General features: G+C 41.9%; 2 protein-coding genes across 6 annotated transcripts in view; one reads left to right on the top strand and one right to left on the bottom strand.

Moving 5' to 3' along the window:
- The window catches only part of mark1 (MAP/microtubule affinity-regulating kinase 1), a 426,664-nt gene that overhangs the window by 351,635 nt on the left and 51,185 nt on the right, over positions 1-23,844 (top strand). The window lies entirely within an intron of this gene.
- wwtr1 (WW domain containing transcription regulator 1) overlaps positions 1-23,844 on the bottom strand; it is a 72,685-nt gene that overhangs the window by 15,293 nt on the left and 33,548 nt on the right. For all 4 annotated transcript variants that reach the window (XR_015521303.1, NM_001037696.2, XM_087303092.1 and 1 more), the window contains 1 exon segment: positions 8,216-8,355. Coding sequence is in view for 3 of the 4 variants with exons in the window: in NM_001037696.2 (NP_001032785.2) it covers positions 8,216-8,355 (140 nt within the window). In the remaining variant the exon portion in view is untranslated.

Below are 23,844 nucleotides of genomic sequence, written 5' to 3'. Positions count from 1 at the left end.
AAAGCCAGATGTGCGCTGAAAGAGTTGTGGGAGACGACACAAACAAAACTCTCCAGATCACGGCAGCAGCTCGAGCTCATTCCCTGATTAATGTGCAGCTTACTTCAAAATAAAAAAAGCCTAACGTGAAGCACGTGACCCGGCTCTGTGTTCAGTTCTGCTTGGTGAAAACCAGAACCAGTGAAACTTTTATTAATTCGATTTTAACTCTTGCTTCATTAAGAGAAAAGCATTTATGATCCGCCTGATAGGAACACAGCTTTTTATTACTAAATAGGCTCATTTTACAGCTCAGCTAGAGTTAAATAGCTTAGTTTTACCATGTTTGAATCCATTTAGCTGATCTATTACAGAATTAAGATGTCTGCCATCATATCTTATAAACTCACGACCACAAAAATACACAAAAAGGCTAATTTTTTTTGTAATATATGTTTATAACATATGCTGATTTTTTAGGAAGGCCTCTGAGAATTCAGAGAATTCTGGCCCAGATTTGGCATAAATCTGGCACAGCAGGCATTCATCCGCACTGGCATACAGCATGTGGGCCAAAAATGGCCCTGGTTTGGTAGAGATGGCATCGTCCTTAAGGCGGCACACAATACTTGGGCCAGAAGTAAATTGTAGTATTTGGCCCAGAAATGTAATATTTGGCCCAGATGGTAATAATTAATATGTGGGCCAGATGTAAAATGTAGTATTTGGCCCAGATGGTAATAATTAATATATTGGACAGTTGTAAAATGTAATATTTGGCCCAGATGGTAATAATTCATATGTGGGCCAGATGTAAACTGTAGTATTTGGCCCAGATGGCAATAATTAATATATGGGACAGATGTAAAATGTAGTATTTGGCCCAGATGGTAATAATTAATACATGGGACAGATGTAAACTGTAGTATTTGGCCCAGATGGTAATAATTAATACATGGGACAGATGTAAACTGTAGTATTTGGCCCAGATGGTAATAATTAATATATGGGACAGATGTAAAATGTAGTATTTGGCCCAGATGGTAATAATTAATATATGGGACAGATGTAAAATGTAATATTTGGCCCAGATGGTAATAATTAATATATGGGACAGATGTAAACTGTAGTATTTGGCCCAGATGGTAATAATTAATATATGGGACAGATGTAAACTGTAGTATTTGGCCCAGATGGCAATAATTAATATATGGGACAGATGTAAAATGTAATATTTGGCCCAGATGGCAATAATTAATATATGGGACAGATGTAAAATGTAATATTTGGCCCAGATGGTAATAATTAATATATGGGACAGATGTAAAATGTAATATTTGGCCCAGATGGTAATAATTAATATATGGGACAGATGTAAAATGTAGTATTTGGCCCAGATGGCAATAATTATTATATGGGACAGATGTAAAATGTAGTATTTGGCCCAGATGGTAATAATTAATATATGGGACAGATGTAAAATGTAGTATTTGGCCCAGATGGCAATAATTAATATATGGGACAGATGTAAACTGTAGTATTTGGCCCAGATGGCAATAATTAATATATGGGACAGATGTAAACTGTAGTATTTGGCCCAGATGGCAATAATTAATATATGGGACAGATGTAAACTGTAGTATTTGGCCCAGATGGCAATAATTAATATATGGGACAGATGTAAACTGTAGTATTTGGCCCAGATGGTAATAATTAATATATGGGACAGATGTAAAATGTAGTATTTGGCCCAGATGGTAATAACTGATATCTGGGCCAGATGTAAAATGTAGTATTTGGCCCAGATGTTAATAAGTGATATGTGAGACAGATGTAAAATGTAGGATTCGACCCAGATGGTAATAATAGCTAATATGTGGGCCAGATGTAAAATGTAATGGTAATCTGGGCCAAGACTTTTCTGCACACGTCATCTATAAGACATGCTTATTTCCCTCATTTACAATATTAAACATGTTTACAGATTGATATTTGTCTCATCCCAGAACTCTGTGCTTAGTGGTTCTGGAGAATATTAACCGATGCTTCAGTATAATGTGAACATATACTCTCTCTGTGAGAGTTTACTGCAAATGCCACATCCATAATGCTGGAACTGCTCTCAAATCTCCAACCCAGAGTTTGACAAAGTAAATCAGCACATTACCACTCAAACATGTTAAAGAATCAATCAAAATAAAAAACAGCCCATGATCGTGTGTGTGTACGGCAGCTCTACTATAAATGGCTTTCTGTCGGGGAGGCTTACATAACGCACAAGTGAACAGATTCAGACTGGCACTAACCCAATTTCCTTGTTAGACCAAAACGCAGTGATTTTCCAGACCTGCTGTGGACAATTTCAGCCAGTCAATAGTGCGGTGAGCGGGAAGACGACACATTATGATAAACCGGGTCAAAAAGTCAACGCTTTATCAACACATCTGCATTATGCACGCAAACCGGTCTCTAACAATGAAATAAACTGCATTAATCAGCAAGCAGGAGCCGAGGATTGTCACGGTTTGCTTGCTTTAGAAGATTGCAAACATCAGAAGGATCCTCGAGGTGAGGCTGGTGTTATGGATGAGGTGGAGGAGTTGGCAAACAAGCCAGTTGGGAGAAGGAAAGATGGACTTATATGGCCAGATGAAGAGGAAACCTTTGATACACACTGAAAAAGATCTGCATTACGGGATGCTGATCTCTGCTCTGTCCACTTTTGATGTCGTAAATTCAACTCTACAGTTTAAGAAAGTGACTTTTATTGACATTTTAGTCATTTGAAATAGTATAAAGAAATAATATATAGAGTGTGGAGTTTGCATGTTCTTTCCTCGGGTTTCCTCCAGGTGCCCTCACAGTCCAAACACATGCACTATCAGGGAACTGGATGAACTGGCTTTAGTGTATGTGTGTGGATGAATGTGTATGGGTGTTTTCCAGTAGTGGGTTGCGCCCAGAAGGCCATCCGCAGCGCAAAACATATGCTGGAATAGTTAGCGGTTCATTCCACTGTGGCGACCCCTGATAAATAAGGAACTAAGCCAAGAGAGAAAGAGAGATTGGACAGACTCTATTGAGCTGCTAAAGCCACACCAACAATGCGCTTCTTGTTTCATTGATTTCCCAGAAACGCCATCAGCTGTCCAACACGCTCAGCAGAAATGACAGGAGAAAAGAACAATATCCAGTCCCAAACGTCTGCGAGACGTTACGGGACATCCTGTGCCCATAATCAGTGCAAGAAATGCTTTCTTATTTAGAGTTTGTGCCGTGTTTCTGGTCCAAACAGCTCAAATGTTGAAATTAAGAAGCATTTTTTAGACAAACAAGACATATGGAGGTCTATTTTAAAAGTCTATTTTAAAAGTTTAGTCACATTAACATCCGGCTCTTTTTAAAATGGTTATGTGCCTTTTTATACAGCGCATGTACACTTCTGCTCTCGGCTGTATGTGTCCGTTTTCCCCCTGTAAACATCTACAATCGTGCCCAGCGACTGCAATGTATCTGTATGCATCAGCGTCCCGTGAGTTTACATTTGAAATCATGCAGTATATTAAGTCATCCCACATATTTAGACATCCCACGTCTCCCTGAGGCGCCGCCACCGCCCCCCTCCCCTACCTGTTTTACTACTCAAGGCAGCAGCACTTCAGTCAAGACGGCAGCAGTGCATTGTTGAGCATGCGTATTACTATTACGGTCATTTTGCCAACCGCTTTAAATGTAAGGAGTAAAAGTAGAAAGTTGTCCGAAAAATAAATGGTGTAGTAAAGTACTGACACCCGAAAAATCTACTTAAGTACAGTAATGAAGTATTTAATATTCCATCTCTGAAATGAAGCGAGTATCTGCTTAAAACAAGCTCAATAATCTTATGCCTAAAGGAAAAACTGGATTGTTTTCCTCAGTTTTCCTGGCAGATTGTTGTTTGCTTTAAAAACTCATTGGTTCATTTCTTAAACCAACAACAAACGTTTTGTTCATGAGTGAGGGAAGGATGGAGCGTGAGATTGACAGGCGGATTGGTGCAGCGGCAGCAGTAATGCGGTGGATGCACAGATCTGTTGTGGTGAAGAAGGAGCTGAGCCGAAAGGCAAAGCTCTTAATTTACCGGTCAATCTACGTTCCTACTCTCAGCTATGGTCATGAGCTTTGAAAGGACAAGATTTCAGATACAATCAGCCGAAATGAGTTTCCTTCGAAGGGTGGCAGTGCGAACTCTTATAGACAGGGTGAGGAGCTCTGACACCCGGGAGGAAGAGCATTTCTTGCAGTGCATCTATGCTCTGTTGAGCCTGTTCTGAACTTCTGCTAGAGCCAAAATGGAGGACACGGCCATCTCAAAAACAATAAAACCCCTGAGCGCTTGAGTCATAAGAAGCTGGTGAACAGAAAAAAAAGAGTTAAGAGGAGAAAGATCAGCCGTTTGAACGAGTGGAGCAGGTTGGATTATAGGACACGTCATTATTTCAAGCTGAGCAGCTTTATTCACATTCACACACAGATCAGGACAACTTCCTCCTTATAGTAACGTCTGACACTGCTTTCATTTACACATTTTGAAGTATTACAAATATAGTTGAAGTCTGAATTATTCACCCTCCTGTATATTTTTCCCTCAATTTCGGATAGTTTTAATAACTCATCCCTAATAACTGGTTTCTTTTCTCTTTGCAATGATGACGGCACATAATATTAGACTAGATATTCTTCAAGACACTAGTATTCAGCCTAAAGTGACTTTTAAAGGCTTCCTAAATGATGTTGAACAGATTCAGGAATTGTTCACAGTATTTCCTACAATCTTTGTTCTTCTGGAGAAAGCCTTATTTGGTTAATTCGGCTAGAATAAAAGCAGTTTTTAAAAGCCATTTTAAGGTCAATATTATTAGCCCCCTTAAGCTTGTTTTGGATAGTCTACAGAACAAACCACTGCTACACAGTGAGTTTCCGAATTACATTAACTTGCCTAATTAACAATATATCGTGGATCAATTTATTGCAATACAAAAATGTCATCGTAGCGTTACGGCCTCTGTTTTCTCTTATTGGGTGAGCTACGTTCCACCTGCTGTCCCATGCCTTCAGATTGCTTAAACTAGCAGCAGTAGCAGGCCAATATGAGTGTAGCTGAAATAGAGGATGTCTCGTCCTCTAATAAGTCCAACATCTGGCAACATTTTGGCTTTCAAGTTACTGAAGAGGACGGTAACAAGAAAACAGACAAAACACGAACTGTGTGTAAACAATGCTGCCATACAAAGCTGCAAACATAACGAATATGATGTGCAATCTAAGCCGTCACCACAGCGCCAAAGTGCAATCGAGTGTCTCACTTACATGCCAAAGCTGAAGAAATAACAAGAGTATTTGTAGCAAAATAAATGACACCCAGCTAGCAAAATGAGTAATTAAAACTATTATGTTTAGAAATGTGTTGAAGAAATCGGTAACACTTTATTTTGATGGTCCATTTGAGTATTAGTAGACTGTCTGCCTAATATCTTCTTCAACAGATATTTAACTGACCATAAGAAACTTTGCAAGTCAACTTGCACTAACCCTAACCCAATTAAACAGTCTACGAATAATCTACTGAGAATTAGTTGCAATGTAACTTAAATTCAATCATCAAAATAAAGTTTGACCTAGAAATCTCCTCTCCTTTAAGCAGAAATTGGACAAAAATATACACAGGACGTCAAATAATTCTGTCTTCAACTGTATCTGTGAGTGGAGATGAGATGTTAAACCTGCCTGTAACTCTATATGCTGAGATACTCTTGGCGTCTACTGTACGCAGCGCTGGAAGGAATCTTTCCCTCCCTCCAAACCCTTTAGTCTGGATTTTATCCTCCCCCTTCGCTGGAATCTGTTTCTCGCCTGCCAACAAAGCCGAGGCACACCTTTTTTTCCATTTCATCACAATTCAGGATTTGGGAAGAAAAAAGGCAAACAAAGAAAGCACATTTGGAAGGCATTTATGGGGGCCGATAGAGTCAAAGATGATACAAACACACTGTCAATAAACCAAACGCAGCTTTAAAAGCCTGGCCCAGCTAGCGAAATTCATGAGGCTCAAATCTGGCCCACGCCACACACTCACATCCTGCCCACATACCGCATGGAATGATGGCACTTGGGCGGTCCGCTCCTGTTTGCCAGATCTGGGCCACAATTAAGCCAAAGCAAGATCACATGTCAGCCAGAATTCTACCAAATGAACCAGAACTGACCCTATTCTGGGCCACAGTTTGCTTTTATTTTGGCCCAGATCCGGCCCACAGCAGACACTTACATCTGGACCACATACTGAATGGAATGATGCCTCCAGGGCGATCCGCTCCTGTTTGTCAGATCTGGGCCATAAATAAGCCAAAGCAAGATCACATATCAGCCAGAATTTAACCAAATCAACCAGAACTGACCCTATTCTGGGCCACAGTTTGCTTTTATTCTGGCCCACATCCGACCCACAACAGACACTTACATCTGGACCACAAACTGAATAAAATGATGGCTCTAGGGCGGTCCGCTCCTATTTGCCAGAACTGGGCCACAATTAAGCCAAAGCAAGATCACATGTCAGCCAGAATTCTACCAAATCAACCAGAACTGACCCTATTCTGAGCCACAGTTTGCTTTTATGCTGGCCCAGACCAAGCCTATTACTTCTGATAATGGATTAAACGTTGGTAAACATACGTGAATTATATTATTTCATCACAGGTTGTGCCTCACTTCATTTTGTTTGCTGTAATGAACAAACTTTTTGAGCAAAGTTCCTAAAAGTTTCAGAAGCCCAAAAGAAAATGTTTATTAAGAGGTTCAGGGCTATGAGCCCAACTAAAGCAAACACTTTTCTCCATGATGGTGACTTTAGGCTATGTGGTCCACATATGTTTTAAGATAACTGGGCCACATTTTCCATATCTTCTCTGGGCCACTATAGGCTCAAAACCACATTAGCCAAAGCTTACTGTGTTGAATATTTGCCAAAAGTGGCCCACATATGTTTTAAGATAACTGGGCCACATTTTCCATATCTTCTCTGGGCCACTATAGGCTAATGGCTGCATTAGCCAGAGTTTACTGTGCTGAATATTTGCCAAAAGTGGCCCACATATGTTTTAAAAAAACTGGGCCACACATGCCATATTTTCATTGGGCCACATTAGGCTCACAGCCGCAATAGTGAGAGCTTACTGTGCCAAATATTTGCCAAAAGTGGCCCACATATGTCTTAAGATAACTGGGCCATATTTGCACTTACATAAGTGAGCCACTTTAGGTTTAGACCCAGATCACACCTAATTGGGCTCACATTCAGATTACATTTTGCCATAAGTGCCAAATCCTTGCCTTAAATGGCCCATATATGAATTTGAATCTTTGTCCTCCCTTTGCCATTGAACAGGTGGGCCACTTCAGGCTCACACTCATTTTGTCTGGGCCGAAGGAAGACCACCAATGCCGCATAACTGCCTAAAGTGGCCCACATTCATATGCTATCTGGGGAAGATTCATTAGACTTCATTAAAATCTGGATGAACCAGAAGCTGGAAACATTTATTTTATACTGCGATCCAGAAAAACAGAATATTAAATGAGAAAACAGTGGGCGTGGCTTGTTATTTATAGTGCAAGCAAATCAAAAGGGTTTGATTTAGGATGATTTCATTAGGACAGTAAGGTCTGACTTAAATAATGACAGAAATAATGTCCAGTATAGAATATAAAGTCCTGCTGCAGTGGAGACAGAATGAATATTGTGTCTGACTCCATCATGAGCTTGGAGGACTGCATCCATACACCTCTGACATGACTCAAATCACTGATTAATAAAGTCATCATGGCAAAGAAAGCGTTCAGCAGGACTCCCAGAGTTCATCAAGACTCTTTCTGTTCATCTTCAACACCTCCTCCTTCATCATGCTCAATAATGTTGATGTCTGGTGACTGGGCTGGCCAATCCTGGAGCACTCTTTGCTTTTTTCCTACCAAACTTGACTGATTTCTCTGAGACTATTCAGTCCATGCTGGTTCCAGTAGGTCTTCTGCAGTGATTCTGATGATCCATGGGAAAAATCCACCTTCTGCCACTTTTCCAAATGATCAACTAGAAGTCGAGTTATTATTTGATGCTCTTACAACTACGATCCGCGCCAAGACGTTTGTCAGGTAGAGATCAATAGTGTGTGCATGTCTGTATGTGTTTCACACTCACCCAGGTTGGGCTGAGAGAGGGCCATGGAGCGCTGCTGGATGCTGGCGGTGTTGGAGACCTGATTATGGAGGCTCAGCTGGGCCACCGAGGGCGTCATGCTCTTCCTGGGGTCGTGCCATGTGGTGATCTTCTCAATGTGACTGCACAACAAACACAGAAAACATTCAGTTAGTTAGTGTACAACACTCTCATCTCGCAAGTATACATCACTTTGTTGAGATTAGATCCTAATCTAATCAGTGGACACCCTTCCAGCTGCAACCCAATACTGGGAAACACCCATGCACACTCACATTCACACACACACTCATGCACTACAGCCAATTTAGTTCATTAATTCCCCCATAGCGCATGTGCTCGGACTGTGAGGGAAACTGGAGAGTTCCACACAGAAATGCCAAAGACTCGAACCAGTGACCTTCTTGCTGTGAGGCCACAGTGCTAACCGCTGAGCCACCATGTCACCCTCTATGCAATGTTGTATTCTCTAATACAAATAAGTTGTTCGTAGACTATGTTGTTCTGTTGGCTTCATCGAACACGGACCTTCAGCATGCACTGGGGCGGTTTGTTCCCGAGTGTGACGTGGCTCAGATGAGAATCAGCTCCTCCAAGTCCTGGTGCACCACCAGAAAAAGGTGGATTGCAATCTCCAGATTGGAGGAAAGTCCTTTTCCCAGATTGAGTTTAAGTATTTTGGGGTTTTGTTTACAAGTGAGAGAAGGACTGGACACAGGCGGATTGGTGCAGTGGCAGCAGTAATGTGGTCTATGCATCAGTCGGTTGTGGTGAAAGAGGAGCTGAGCCAAAAGGCAAGGCTCACGATTTACCGGTCAATCTACGTTCCTACTCTCACATAAGTTTATGAGCTTAAGGTCATGACTAAAAGAACAAGATCTCGAATACAAGCGGCCAAAGTGAGTTTCCTTCGAAGGGTGGCAGGGTGCTCTGTCACCCGGCAAGAGCTCGGAGTACAGCCGCTGCTCCTCCACATCCAGAGAAGTCAGCTGAGGTGGCTCTGGCATGCCTACCTAGGGAGGTGTTCTAGGTATGTCCCACCGGGGGGAGGCCTCGGGACCTAGGACACGCTGGAGGGACTATATCTCTCGGCAAGTCTGGAAACTCCTTAGGATCCCCCGGGAGGTGCTGGAGGGAGTGTCTGGGGAGAGGGAAGGCTGGAGTTCTCTCTTAAGACTGCTGCCCCCGCGACCCAGCCCCGGATAAGCAGATGAAAATGAGATGATGACATGGATTGTTAAAACAGTGTGTGTGTGTGGTGTCGATAGTAGCTCAATCTGGATCTGCACACCCTGAGCGAACGCTTCAAAACTTGCAGCGACGGGAAATTCTGGCTTCTCTACATTTTTTCAACGCAATGTCACGATTAGCAGCAGACAGACGCTAGTTTACGATCTCACAGTCCGTCTGTCAGTGTATTCTCACATTATACTGTAGTTCAGGGTTTTAAAACCTGCAGGTCTGATTCTGGCTCACGTTCATCAACCCTGATCGACCGCTTCAGTTGAGTTTCACTGGAAATGAACCATGCAGATCTGCAGGATACAGAGTTATGATGATTGCTGAATGACATTGGTCTTTTAAAGAAACAGTGGAGCAGTTCCAGCGTTACACAAGACATTGAGGCGTGCACTCGAGTAAATTATGATGAATCTTTAGGATTAACGTTGGCTACACAGCTAATATCCGGCACCTGTAAGGTTGTATAATGCGTTCCAGTACAATATACACAAATAAAATGGAGCGGGTGCTTATTAAAACTAATAACGGTGAATGACTAAAAGTCAAACCGGTGAGGCCTTTAGATGGACATCAGTAATCTAGTTATTTACGTTAATCTGAATAAGACAGTAATATAATTACGTGAAGTGCTTTTTGCAGGTTGCGACACCTGGCTATTCACGTTTCCTGCAGAATCTTGTGTAGTTTTAAATGTTTCATCTTCAATTTCTCGACTTTAACTGCAGTTCGGCAGTTTCACTTTCACTTATGAACATTTCACTCATGCCTCCGTCTCAAACTGGGGTATTTGACGTGAATATAACCGACTGGCAGAAGAGTGTTGTTTTTATTGAAACCGCACGTTTCAATGGAAAGAAAAAACGTCCGCATTTTGCGATGTGTGTGTATGTGTATCGAAAAGTCCTACATGATAGTTTGATTGTGGTGTTTACTTCAATAATGCCGTTAATATCTGCACACTCCCCATGTCTTAATTCCATTTCTGTTTATGACTTTAAACAATCGAAAATCGCTGTTTACATGGTAGACTCATAACCCGAGTATTGTCTTAATCATATTACAATCGTACTGTTGCCCATGTAAACGTACTTAATAGTCGACTCAACCACATCAAACTTGGCATTGCGAAGCACGGAAGTCATGCTTATTGGCAATGGAAGATGATTTAAAGTTAGTCGTGTCAAGAATTCGGCCATAGATTAGTATGTTGTCCTCACAGAAACAGGTTCAGCCATCCCACTGAATCAGGTCAGCTGTATATTTATGTTTCAATGTAATTAATTCTACACACTTTAAACGCAGCAGGTAATATTTGAATGATGTTTGAGCAACTTATCCAGTATGTTTTTTTTGCAGCGGATGCCCTTCCAGCTGCAACCCAGCTCTGGGAAACACCCACACACACTCATGCACACTCATACACTATGGTTAAATTAGCCTACCCAATTCTCCTGTACCGCATGTGTTTGGACTGTGGGGGAAACCGGAGCACCCGGAGGAAACCCACGCGAACCCAGGGAGAACATGCAAACTCCACACAGAACCGCCAACTGACCCAGCCGAGGCTCGAACCAGCGACCTTCTTGCTGTGAGGCGACAGCACTACCTACAGCGCTGCCTGTAGATAAACCATTACTGATGATACTACTGTTTGCAAACTACATTGGCACCACAAGTTTTTTGGAGCTATAGTATTGTGATACTACCATAGTACTGGTAAACTGTGCAACCCCAGCACTAAGCGCTCATTCTGACGTAATAATCAAGAAACGTTGCTGCTGTAGCAGTGCAGTATTGCACAATGCCTGCAAAACCAACAATATCAGCCTAGAAAATAGCAGCTTTTCATTTACCGTCAGTTTTAGTACACAATATATCTATATAATCAAGAAAAAAACACATGAAGTCTCTCCGGAAAGTTCCTAGTTCTATATTTATAGCTATAATTGCATATCATTACAAGTTTCAGCTCCAAATATCATACAGATAATGTTCTATAACTCTCTAAAACTGACTTTAAATCCTAATTGTGGCGTTTTGGTGACTGTCGCTTTAAATGCAAATGAGATTGTGCTCTTTTCAGAAGAGGGCGGAGCTACAGATGCCTGTGTGTCGGCATAGTGGCAGATTCAAAAACAGTATTGACTTCCTATGCTAATGAGGGAGAGATGGTCACTAGTGGGCGGGGCTTTCTCCCTCTGATGACATCATACAAAGGGAGAATGTCAATCAAAGTGCTTCTGCAGACTGATTTAGTCAAGTCTGATTATAAACAATACAATTAATACACTTTCACCATTAGAGGCTGCATATATTCACATAACTGTGTTTACACCCCTTATAAAAGTGTGTTTTGCATAATAGCTCCCATTTTAAAAAATTCCCAGTTTTTTAAATACTTAATGTGATCATCCTTGCTGACGTTTCTGCGCACAACACAGTCAAATGATCTATTAATCGCTTTTAAACGGTGCACAAATTGTGTAGAGTCAAAAAAATTACATATATAGCTCTAATAACCAATCAATATCAAGATCTGGGCTCACTTTATCCCTAAAAAATCATAATTGTGTAAGCATTCAGGCTGATTTTACTCCAGGGCAGCAGCGCATTTCCATTTTTAACTTTAGAGACACGTTTCCGCTTCTAAACATCTTCCTGGGTTGGTTACATTCTTCACAGGTTGCTATTTTGTGCTCGTTTGTACACAGACCGGGCCTCAAATCAGTGTGTGGTCACGTGAATCACAGAATACACACAAGAGTGACTGACACACACACACACACACTGGGAGATTATCTGCTTCCTGCTGATCTCGGACAGGACAGGAAGCCTGTTCTCCATGTGCGTCTGTTCAGATTTGAGGATGAGTCATATATTCATATACAGCTGAAAGCAGAAGTGTACATTCGCTGTATAAATAGGCACATAAGCATTTAAAAAAGAGTGAGATATTAATGTGACTAAACTTGTTCTCTCTTAGGTAAGTTAGGATGATCAAATGTGTTTCTGTTCCGCTTAATAGCAGAATAATGAGAGATATTTGTTGAGAAAACTTTTCCTGAAAGTCAAGTTTACACACAATAAGATTATTCTGCCTCTGATAAAGCTCAGATGATGATGTCAGGGTTTTGGAAGTTTCTGATTGGCTGATTGACAACATTTGAGTTAATGTGAGGCACAACTGTAAAATAGTATTGAAGGAGAAGCTCAAGCACACTGCTTCCCTGTGTGACAACATGAGAAAATCAACAAGCCAGAATCAACAACAAAGCCAGATTACAGTTTGCTGAATGACACTGATGTGTGGAGACATGTCCTGTGCTCTGATGGAGCTAAGATTGAACTGTTTGGCCATAATGAGCAGTGTTACATCTGGAGGACAAAGAGGAACAAGCCTAGAACACCATCCCAACTGTGCAGTATGGGGGCGGCAGCATCATGTTGTGGGGCTGCAGGAGGGACTGGTCCACTTCACAGCATAGATGGCATCATGAAGACAGAACATTATGGAGAAATACTGAAGCAACATCTCAACACATCAGCCAGGACATTACAACTTGACCACAAATGGCCAGACAGACCATGACCCTAAGCACACTGCCAAATGAGTTCACATGTGCTTTAAGGACAACAGAGTGAATGTTTTAGAGTGGCCATCACAAAGCCCTGATCTCAATCCTATAGAGAATGTGTGGGCAGAGTTGAGAAAGCTTGTGTGAGCAAGACAGCCTACAAATCTGACTCAGTTACAGCAATTCTGTCAGGAGGAATGGGCCAAAACTCCTGCAAACTATTGTGAGAAGCTTGTGGAAGGAGACTCAAAACATTTGACCAAAGCTAAACAGTTTAAAAGCAAAGCTAAAAAATAGCAAGGAAAGGTGTGTAAACTTCTGACTGTCTAGAAATGAATAAAACAATTCTCTCATTATTCTGGCATTGAGTAAATGTAAATCATTTAGGAAATCCTAACAGACCTAAAATAGTAAAGTTTAGTGATTTACCATCAGACATTTTTCTAAAAATGCTTCCTTTTTTCAGAGTGTATGTAAACACCTGGTTTAATCTGTATAAGGAAAATAATGGATATAAAAAGATTTACAGCAGTAAAAACCTGTTGCTTTCCCTGCTGTTTATATTAAATAACCATAAACTCACACTCCCTGAGTAACCCTGCACTATATATGGTTTATAAACGGTTGTGAATTGCAGTTTGAGATGTTAGTTTCTGCTCTGTCCACTTTTAATGTTGTAAATTCAACTCTGCAGTTTAACAAAGTGACTTTTATTGACATTTTAGTCAATTGAAATAACAATATAATGTATAAGAAATAACATCTAGAGAAATTAGTCAGTAAAATAACAGAAAATGTGCCGGCAGCTTAATACAAGGTGTTTGTAGCGCAATATACAACGCCAACACACACAACACAGCACTGCAGACTATTACAAATGACCATTAAAGTCACTTTCTAAATCTTTTCAAGGTTAAAAGTTGTCAGAAGAGAGATCAAGATCCCATAATGCAGTTCACAAGCAGAAATAAATAGGAGGAAATGAAAAATAATGACCTGAATCACAATCACTGGTGTAAATCTGACCGTGTGAAGGCATTCACTCGATTAATTAGAGGAGCTTGGCGGATTTATGAATGTCTGACGGGGCTGAGAAGGAGCGGGCCCCTGGGGGTCCTGCTGCTCTGGGTGGGGCAGCTGTCCTGCACCTGTGGGCCCCTTAAACCTGAGGCCCATATGCTAAAACCAATACATGCAGGAGAACAGCTGCTAAAGCTAAAACCTAGTCAGTTACTAAAGTCCCATTTACACTAATACATGTTGCGTTTTTGAACAGCTCTCATCCACACTTATTGTATGTTATACCTTAATAATGGCTACTATCGATTATTAAACTGATATTCAGCAGAAGAGAGGGAATGTTTCGTATTTTTTATGAAAAATAAAGGAGGAAGTGATGTTATAGGCTTTGTTTTCCCTATAAATATGCATACAGTGAAGATGCCGCTCATATAAATATGCAGCTCAAGACGCCTCAACTTTTTGGGTGTGTTCAGGTGATGTCAAAATGAAAATAGGCAGTTCATTATGTCATCTCTTCGTTTTATCGTTAGGATAGTGAAACAACATGGGCAGGGTGGTGTGAAGGAGCATATACAGTACACTGTTCCCGTTGAAGATTTACCAGATGTGTCCTCGGGAGTTTGTTTTCCATATCAAACTTGCGAAGTCTGAACTCAGGAAAGGATTCAAGACTGAACTCTGTGCGCTTAATATTAAAGAAATCGGCCCAATCAGATATGTGAATGTCTGCAGACACGCCTCCATTTTCAGATCTCTCCGTTTCCCCCCATCCACAGTGTTTTAAAACCAAAATGGCCGCTCCAGCGTTTTCAAAATGCTGGGCTATGTGGACGGAAGCTGTAAACGTATGCTTTTTAAAACTAAAACATTCTAGTGTATACAGGCCCTCAAACGCAGTCTCTATTCTGCAACTAGTCTGCTACCTGCTTTATAGAGTTAACCCTGTTTAATCTGACTCCCCTTTCGTTATGTTGGTGGCTGTTTTTGCCCCATTGGCTTCCATTATAATCACTTATTTTTTGGATTACAAAGCCTTGACAGCATATAATCATTCTTTCTAGATTGTTGCTGGTTTTCCCTGTTGGGAGGACGTCTAATTAGGGCTGGTATATCGAGTTCTGGGGATATATCGATATGGTTCCCCAACGCGATGTGGTATTATCTAATATCGTTCATATCTATGTGGTTTGAGGCCACACGTGCGCATCCTGCACGAAACAGACCACTCCAAGGCAGCACACGATCTCCACTTGCACAAATGAATGATTCACTCCATGAGTCACACAAAAGATCTGTTCAAAATGAACGAATCTTTTAAGAACAACCTATCACTGACCCGACACGGAGGAACATGCAGTGCTGGTGTTGTATCCAAATCTGACTCCCGGACAAATCTCACTCCCACTCGACTAGTAGTGGTCTAGTAGCAAGTAGGGCTGGGCGGTATATTGAGTTTTGGGGATATATCGATATGATTCCTCAACGTGATGCGGGATTATCCCAACCCAGGCTCATTTTGAAAACGTAGTCCCGTGGACATTTCCGGTAGAACGCGAAATACATGGCTGGAGGTATGTACGGCTGCGTTTAATTTTTTTAAGCGAACGCTGGGGGGCAGTGTGACGGCGTTCCTTTCAACGCTTGCAGGCCGGCCACTCGCCTCCGTGTGGAGGGCTTTCCTGTCACAACCAGTTTGTCCGGTTAGCTCTTCGTGTATGTCGGCGGACTGGAGGCGCAGAGAGGGGCTGACCACAACGACGACCGAGTTCGAGTCCAGGGAAGAGCAGTTCCAGAAATCAGGTAAGAAAACAAAAACAAAAAATAAAGCAAACGAGTTGATCACGGGGTGAGAATGCGGTCAAAATCTGAAAACATGGTAAAAATTCAGATGAGGGCTTTTCTTTTTCTGGACGGCTTTTGTGAGTTATTTTTTAATTATATTTTGCTCAGAAATTGTTTAATGGAGTTTTAATGCAGGCTTTAACTCAACGGATACATATCGTATACTGTCATTCCTCCTCATAATACCGGGATATTATATTTTGCCCATATCGCCCAGCCCTAGGTCAAATGTGTCCTCTTTACTTCACTTCAAGTGAGTGAAAGAGAGCTGATGCTGAAACTGCCATTTGCTTTTTAACTCTAACAGAGATGCTGCGTCCCTATTCGCATATTTATACTACGCCCAGAGGTCGCGTAAACCAAATATTTTCCGTCATTGACGAAAAAGGTAAGGCGGATAGGAGTTTTTGTTCATTAGTCAAATAAATAAATGAATAATTTAGCCTATATGCTCGTCGTGCAGGTTCATTATTAAAATATAAATGAAAAAAGCGATTAGAAAATATGCAAATTAATTGACGGTCAATAATAGCTTATGACGGATTTTTTACAACGCTCTCCGTCAAAATGACGGACAATGACAAAGTCTAACTTCTGACTGCGCCCTAAAAGTATGTACTTTTTTTGAGAAGGAAAAGTCTATACTCTTGAGTGTGTAACAGAAGAGTATGCAAGCTTTGGGACACACTACTTCCTCATTAACAGATCGCTATTTTGTTTAGTTATGAGCCCTGTCAATCATCCACAGTTCTGTCATATTTAATATCCTACCTTAATGGAGAATCAGCAGCAGGTTAATCTACCCATTCATGAGTCTTTCATGCACTGTAATCTCCTCAGGTCTTTGGATAATTCTGCATTCAGACGTTAAGGTCCAGACACATCTTTATATGAGTTCAGTATTGTTGTTGCAGATGAAATATAACACTGATAATGCCATTTAAACATGTTCCAGTGGGCTAGATATTCATTCAAACATCTTTACCCAAGCCTCTACTTGATGGTTGGTCTCGTGCGTCCGTCATGTTTGTAGTTTATTTACACTTTTCCCACGTGTTTGTAGTCCTAATTGAATTTACGTCCATTGCACAATGTACTGTGGGCAATATCAGCGGTTAGAGTATGGATGCTTCCACACTTAAAGGAACATCTGGCACCCCCTTTTAACATACTATGGTTTGGCACATACTAATTCTATTTCCAAATACTATTTAGGACGCATAGTTAGCGGATTGGGAAGCAGCAAGAGTGTCACCCCTGCTAAAAAATCCAGCTTCAACCAGCCTAGGCGGGTTGGCTGGTTTTAGCCGGTCAACCAGGCTGGTTTTAGAGGGGTTTAGGCCACTTCCAGGCTGGTTTCCAGCCATTTCCACCCTGGTCTTAGCTGGTCAGGCTGGGAGATGACCAGCTAAAATTAGCTTGACCAGCCTAGCCAGGCTGGGAGTCCAGCCAAAACCAGCTATATCCACCTTAAACCAGGCTGGTCAAGCTGGTTTTAGCTGGATTTGGCTGGTCATTTTCTAGCCTGACCAGCTAAGACCAGGCTGGAAATGTCTGGAAACCAGCCTGGAAGTGGCCCAAACCCCTCTAAAACCAGCCTGGTCAACCAACTAAAACCAGCCAACCAGCCTAGGCTAGTTTGAGCTGGATTTTTCAGCAGGGACATGAAGAGACAAACAGCGTAAATGCATTTAAAGTTTACCCAATATTATCATCTCAAACATATTCAAGTCCACGGATATCTGTTCAGCACATTTCCAGGACTTTTCCACAACATTCTGGGTGTATTTGTTGTTTCCAAAACTGTGCCTTGTTAAAACTCCATGACTGTCTTTGAACCCTGATTAAACCATACTTACGACCCCTTCACCTCTACCCAATCAGCTTTCAGCTTTTTCAGTTTTTGGAAAAACACAGCAGAGATTAGGAGGCGCAGGGGCTGACGCTCGCAACGCCATGTTTGGGTATGAGCCACATGCTGTTTTCAGAGGAAACACACACACACACCTCAAAGAAACAATGGCTTGGTGGTGGATTAGAGGTGACACACACACACACACAGGCTGAAACAACACTGACACACACCCCAGTATAGGCAGATGGACACAACACCTCTAAACTGAGCTTCCAGCTCTTCCTGTTAGCGTGCTAATGGTGGAAACACACACACACACACACACACCAGTATCGCACATGGCACACATTCATAGCAACAAATCAGCAGCACTGACTAAATACTGTGATTTAGGTGCCGTCTACACTAGTGCGTTCTCCTTTTAAAATGGCATTCATGCTCCGGTTTCCCCCACAGTCCAAAGACATGCGGTACAGGTGAATTGACTAGGCTAAATTGTCCATAGTCTGTGTGTAAATGAGTGTGTATGGGTGTTGCACAGTGAAGGGTAGCAGCAGGAAGGGCATCCGCTGCGTAAAATATGTGCTGGATAAGTTGGTGGTTCATTCCGCTGTGGTGACCCCGGATTAATAAAGGGACTAAGCTGTAGAGAAGCAGAATGAATGGTAAACACAAGACAACAGTCTCCATCTGGAGCTCCTTCACGAGACTTGACACATGTAAACACTTGCCTTTTCAGGCTCACAGCTCTCAGCACCGCCCACAATGGTCACAGTTATTAAACCGACCAATCACAGAGCTTGCTCTATGACTTGTTGCATTTTTTGAGAGGTGAAATAGCCACGGCGAGGGCTATGCGAGTATAAGCCTAGAACATGTAGATCAGGGGACACCAACCTTTATGAAACTGAGAGCTACTTCTTAGATACCGATTAACGTGGAGGGCTACCAGTTTGAAAACACTTCTCAAATAACAAATTTGCTCAATTTACTTTTAATTACACTTTATGTTTTTGGTAATAATTAATAATATTCATCCATGTGAAGACACTGATGATCTCACAAAAGTTATCAACAATGATTTAACAGGGTAGGAAATACCCTGTATTTAATATATCAATGTGCAACACTTTATTTTTATATATATATCTCTGCAAATATTTACATTTTTAAATGATTACTTCTATATTAGATGAAGCTTACTGGTAAGTGGTGCTATGGTGAGCTATTTTTTAGAACAGGCCTGTGGGCAACACATAAGATCCTCGCCATGTTGGTGACCCCTGATGTAGATGTATCGTATCACAGTCATAGATTTGTGCTTGAAGATTCTGTTGCTGCTTTCCATCAGGGAAATCAAATGTTCTGACCTGGGGTGCGTTTCCCAAAGCCATTGTTAGCCAACGTAAGGTTGCAAGTTCCATTGTTGCAAACATAGTTTGTTGATTTGGTATTTCCCAAATCCCACGCTCCAATGAACATTCGCAAACTGCATTGTAAACTTGAGCACTTGCAACTACACCTCTGGAGCTGTAGTTAGGAACAGAGTTCCTGGCTGTGTTCTATTCCCACTTATCCCCCCTATGCCCTATTCATTTAGAACATTCTAACGTTTAAAGTTGGAATTATTAAAAATAAAAAAGCATTAAAGTCATGTCTCTTAGCTGTAATTAGCTTTCTAACTATTTTACAGTTCAGTTTTAGCCATCTTCATGTTTACAATTGTGCTCCCTTCGCAGTGTATTTAACAACATTGATGAATTTTGAACACAGCCTCATGGCGAAAGCTGTAGGTGACCTACTATAAAAGCGGAGTTTGTTACGTCTCCAAAGCTTGTGAAAACAAAAAGCAGATGTTAATTCTTTTAATTCATAGTAGGTTATTTATTAAGTATCTGTACTGTATATGACATGGGCCTAGACATCAATCAAACACACCTGAACATGCTAATCAGTGTCTTCAAAAGCGCTAGAAATCTATAAGCAGGTGTGTTTGATTAGAGTTGGAGCTAAACTTTGCAGGACACCGGCCCTCCAGGACTGAGTTTGCCCACCCCTGGTGTAAATGGAGGGAGGGGTTTAGGTCTATAAATGGGTTCATTTTGATTGGCCCTCAATCTGTCCAATCAGATGTCTCTATAAAAGCCCCGCCCCTGATAGCACCTGCAATCTCAAAGTATCAAATGATGCCTGCCTGTTGTCTGCAGAGATGATGATATTAAAACAGGGGTGGAGGGATGTGTCCTGTGCTGAAGAGTGTGTGATGACGCTGGACGTTAAAGCAGCGTGTCTGAAGCACCTTTCACCCGCAAACGTGCTCAGCGGCCAGCAGGAAAACGCCAGGAATGTGAGTCTGTCTGCAGCCATGGAGACTTCAACACAGTGCAGACCGGGCTGGCACACACACACACACACATATGCAGAAACACACACAAACACAGACGCACACTCACACACACACATATGCAGAAACACACACAAACACAGACGCACACTCACACACACACATATGCAGAAACAAACACAGACGCACACTCACACACACACATATGCAGAAACACACACAAACACAGATGCACACTCACACACACACACACATATGCAGAAACACACACAAACAGAGACGCACACTCACACACACACACACACACACACATATGCAGAAACACACACAAACACAGACGCAAACTCACACACACACATATGCAGAAACACACACAAACACAGATGCACACTTACACACACACACACATATGCAGAAACACACACAAACAGAGACGCACACTCACACACACACACACATATATGCAGAAACACACACAAACACAGACGCACACTCACACACACACATATGCAGAAACATACACAAACACAGACGCACACTCACACACACACACACACATATGCAGAAACACACACAAATACAGATGCACACTCACACACACACACACACACATATGCAGAAACACACACAAACACAGACGCACACTCACACACACACACACACACATATGCAGAAACACACACAAATACAGATGCACACTCACACACACATATGCAGAAACACACACAAACAAAGACGCACACTTACACACACACATACACATATATGCAGAAACACACACAAACACAGACGCACACTCACACACACACACACATATGCAGAAACACACACAAACAGAGACGCACACTCACAAACACACACATATGCAGAAACACACACAAACACAGACGCACACCCAGACACACTCATACACACACACACACACATATGCAGAAACACACACAAACACAGATGCAGAAACACACACAAACACAGATGCACACTCACACACACACACACACATATGCAGAAACACACACAAACACAGACGCACACACACACACATATGCAGAAACACACACAAACACAGACGCACACTCACACACACACACATATGCAGAAACATACACAAACACAGACGCACACTCACAAACACACACATATGCAGAAACACACACAAACAGAGACACACACTTACACACACACATACACATATATGCAGAAACACACACAAATACAGATGCACACTCACACACACATATGCAGAAACACACACAAACAGAGACGCACACTCACAAACACACATACACATATGCAGAAACACACACAAACAGAGACGCACACTCACACACACATACACATATATGCAGAAACACACACAAACACAGACGCACACTCACACACACATATGCAGAAACACACACAAACAGAGACGCACACTCACAAACACACATACACATATGCAGAAACACACACAAACACAGACACACACCCAGACACACTCATACACACACACACACACACACATATGCAGAAACACACACAAACACAGATGTACACTCACACACACACACACACATATTCAGAAACACACACTCACACACACACACACACACATATGCAGAAACACACACAAACACAGACGCACACTCACACACACACATATGCAGAAACACACACAAACACAGACGCACACTCACACACATATGCAGAAACACACACAAACACAAACGCACACTCACACACATTTGCAGAAACACACACAAACACAAACGCACACTCACACACATATTCAGAAACACACACAAACACAAACGCACACTCACACACATTTGCAGAAACACACACAAACACAAACGCACACTCACACACATATTCAGAAACACACACAAACACAAACGCACACTCACACACATATGCAGAAACACACACAAACACAGACGCACACTCACACACACACAAATGCAGAAACACACACAAACACAGACGCACACTCACACACACACACATATGCAGAAACACACACAAACACAGACATACACACACACACATACAAACACTTTAAGCCAGGGGTGTCCAAACTCAGTCCTGGAGGGCCGGTGTCACACACACTTTAGTTCCAGCCCCAACTGAACACACCTGAACTCAGCGAATCCCGCTCTTTCTACACTCTCAGAAATAAAGGTATGCGAGCTGTCACTGGGGTGGTACCTTTTCAAATGGTACATATTTCTAGTTAAAGGGGCTATATTGGTACCTTAAAACCCTGCTGAATAAACCAGTCTAGGCTGGTTGGCTGGTTTTAGCTGGTCGACCAGGCTGGTTTTAGAGGGGTTTTGGCCACTTCCAGGCTGGTTCCCAGCCATTCCCAGTCTGGTCTTAGCAGGTCAGGCTGAAAAGTGACCAGCTAAAACCATCTAAAACCAGCTTGACCATTCTGGATTAAGCTGGACATAGCTGGTTTTGGCTGGGCTCCCAGTCTGGCTAGGCTGGTCAAGCTGGTTTTAGCTGGCCATCTCCCAGCCTGTCCAACTAAAACCAGATTTAGTTCAATTGAGTTTAGATGTTTCCCAGAGATGGGTTGCAGCTGGAAGGGCATGTGCTGCTGGATAACAAAATCTAAGCTATTTCAAAATATAGAAACTAATAAAATCTAGTAAATCTGCCTCTTAAAACTAATTAAAACTGACTGAGTTTAAAAAAGCAAAAAGTCAAAACAAAATAAAAACTAAAGCTAATGAAAAATCCAAAACTATTATAACCTTGCAAAAAAAATGCCCTCATGATGGACGCTAGAACTGTGGTTTGGTCAGAGAAAAGCATGCCGTCCGCAGCTCAGCAGGGCTCTGGGACTCTCTCCACCCAGCTGAGATCATTGAAAACAGGAACAAAAGAAAAGGATCCACTTTCCCAATTACCCACAGCTCGGGTTACTGGGGAATTCCTGCACACCCGGCACAAAGGAGACTCCAAAAAGCCGGGTGACGGAGGGCCTGTCCTGAAGACGGATGGCCGGGAGGGGTCAGATGGAGCCGGCAGCTGGATATTGTGGAATCAGAAGTATTCGATTCAATGTGGAAATGTGAAGGAGGGGCGCGCAGGAAGTGGAATGCGCTGCTAATTATAGTCCTCCAGATTTACTAGCACACGAAATAAAGCTGAGCTCGAACTATTCTGTGAGAGACGGGGGGCAGGTTCGGGCTTGTGTTTGCAGGCCTGGTCAGCAGTGAGGACAGCGCGACGTCCGGTAGACACTTGCAGATGCTTTGTGAAGCTGCAAGAACTACAGTCAAAGTAAGGTTAATGTGAAGTCAAAATATATTTAAACTACAGTCAAAATACAGTCAAAGTAGTAAAAACTACAATCAAACTAGAATCAAGGTAAGTCAAACTACAAAGTACAGTCAACGTACAGCTGAAGTCACACTACATAGTCAAAGTACATTCAAAGTAGTCAAACTACATTTAATATACAGTTGAAGTACAGTCTAACAACAGTCAAACTGTAAACAAACTACAGTCAAACTAGTCAAATTCCACTTAGAAAGTACAGTCAAACTGCAGTCGAAGTCAAAGTACAGTCAAAGACAAACTACAGATAAACTACAGACAGGGTAAAGTCAAACTACAGTCAAATTACAGTAGAACTACAGTCAAAGACAAACTACAGTTAAACTATAGTCAGGGTAAAGTCAAACTACAGTCAAACTACAGTAAAACTACAGTCAAATTACAGTAAAACTACAGTCAA

The sequence above is a fragment of the Danio rerio genome, chromosome 22 (genome assembly GCF_052040795.2).
Source record: "Danio rerio strain M-AB ecotype USA chromosome 22, GRCz13ab, whole genome shotgun sequence".
In the NCBI taxonomy this organism is placed as follows: Eukaryota; Metazoa; Chordata; class Actinopteri; order Cypriniformes; family Danionidae; genus Danio; species Danio rerio.
This window is presented reverse-complemented; position numbering and strand designations above follow the sequence as displayed.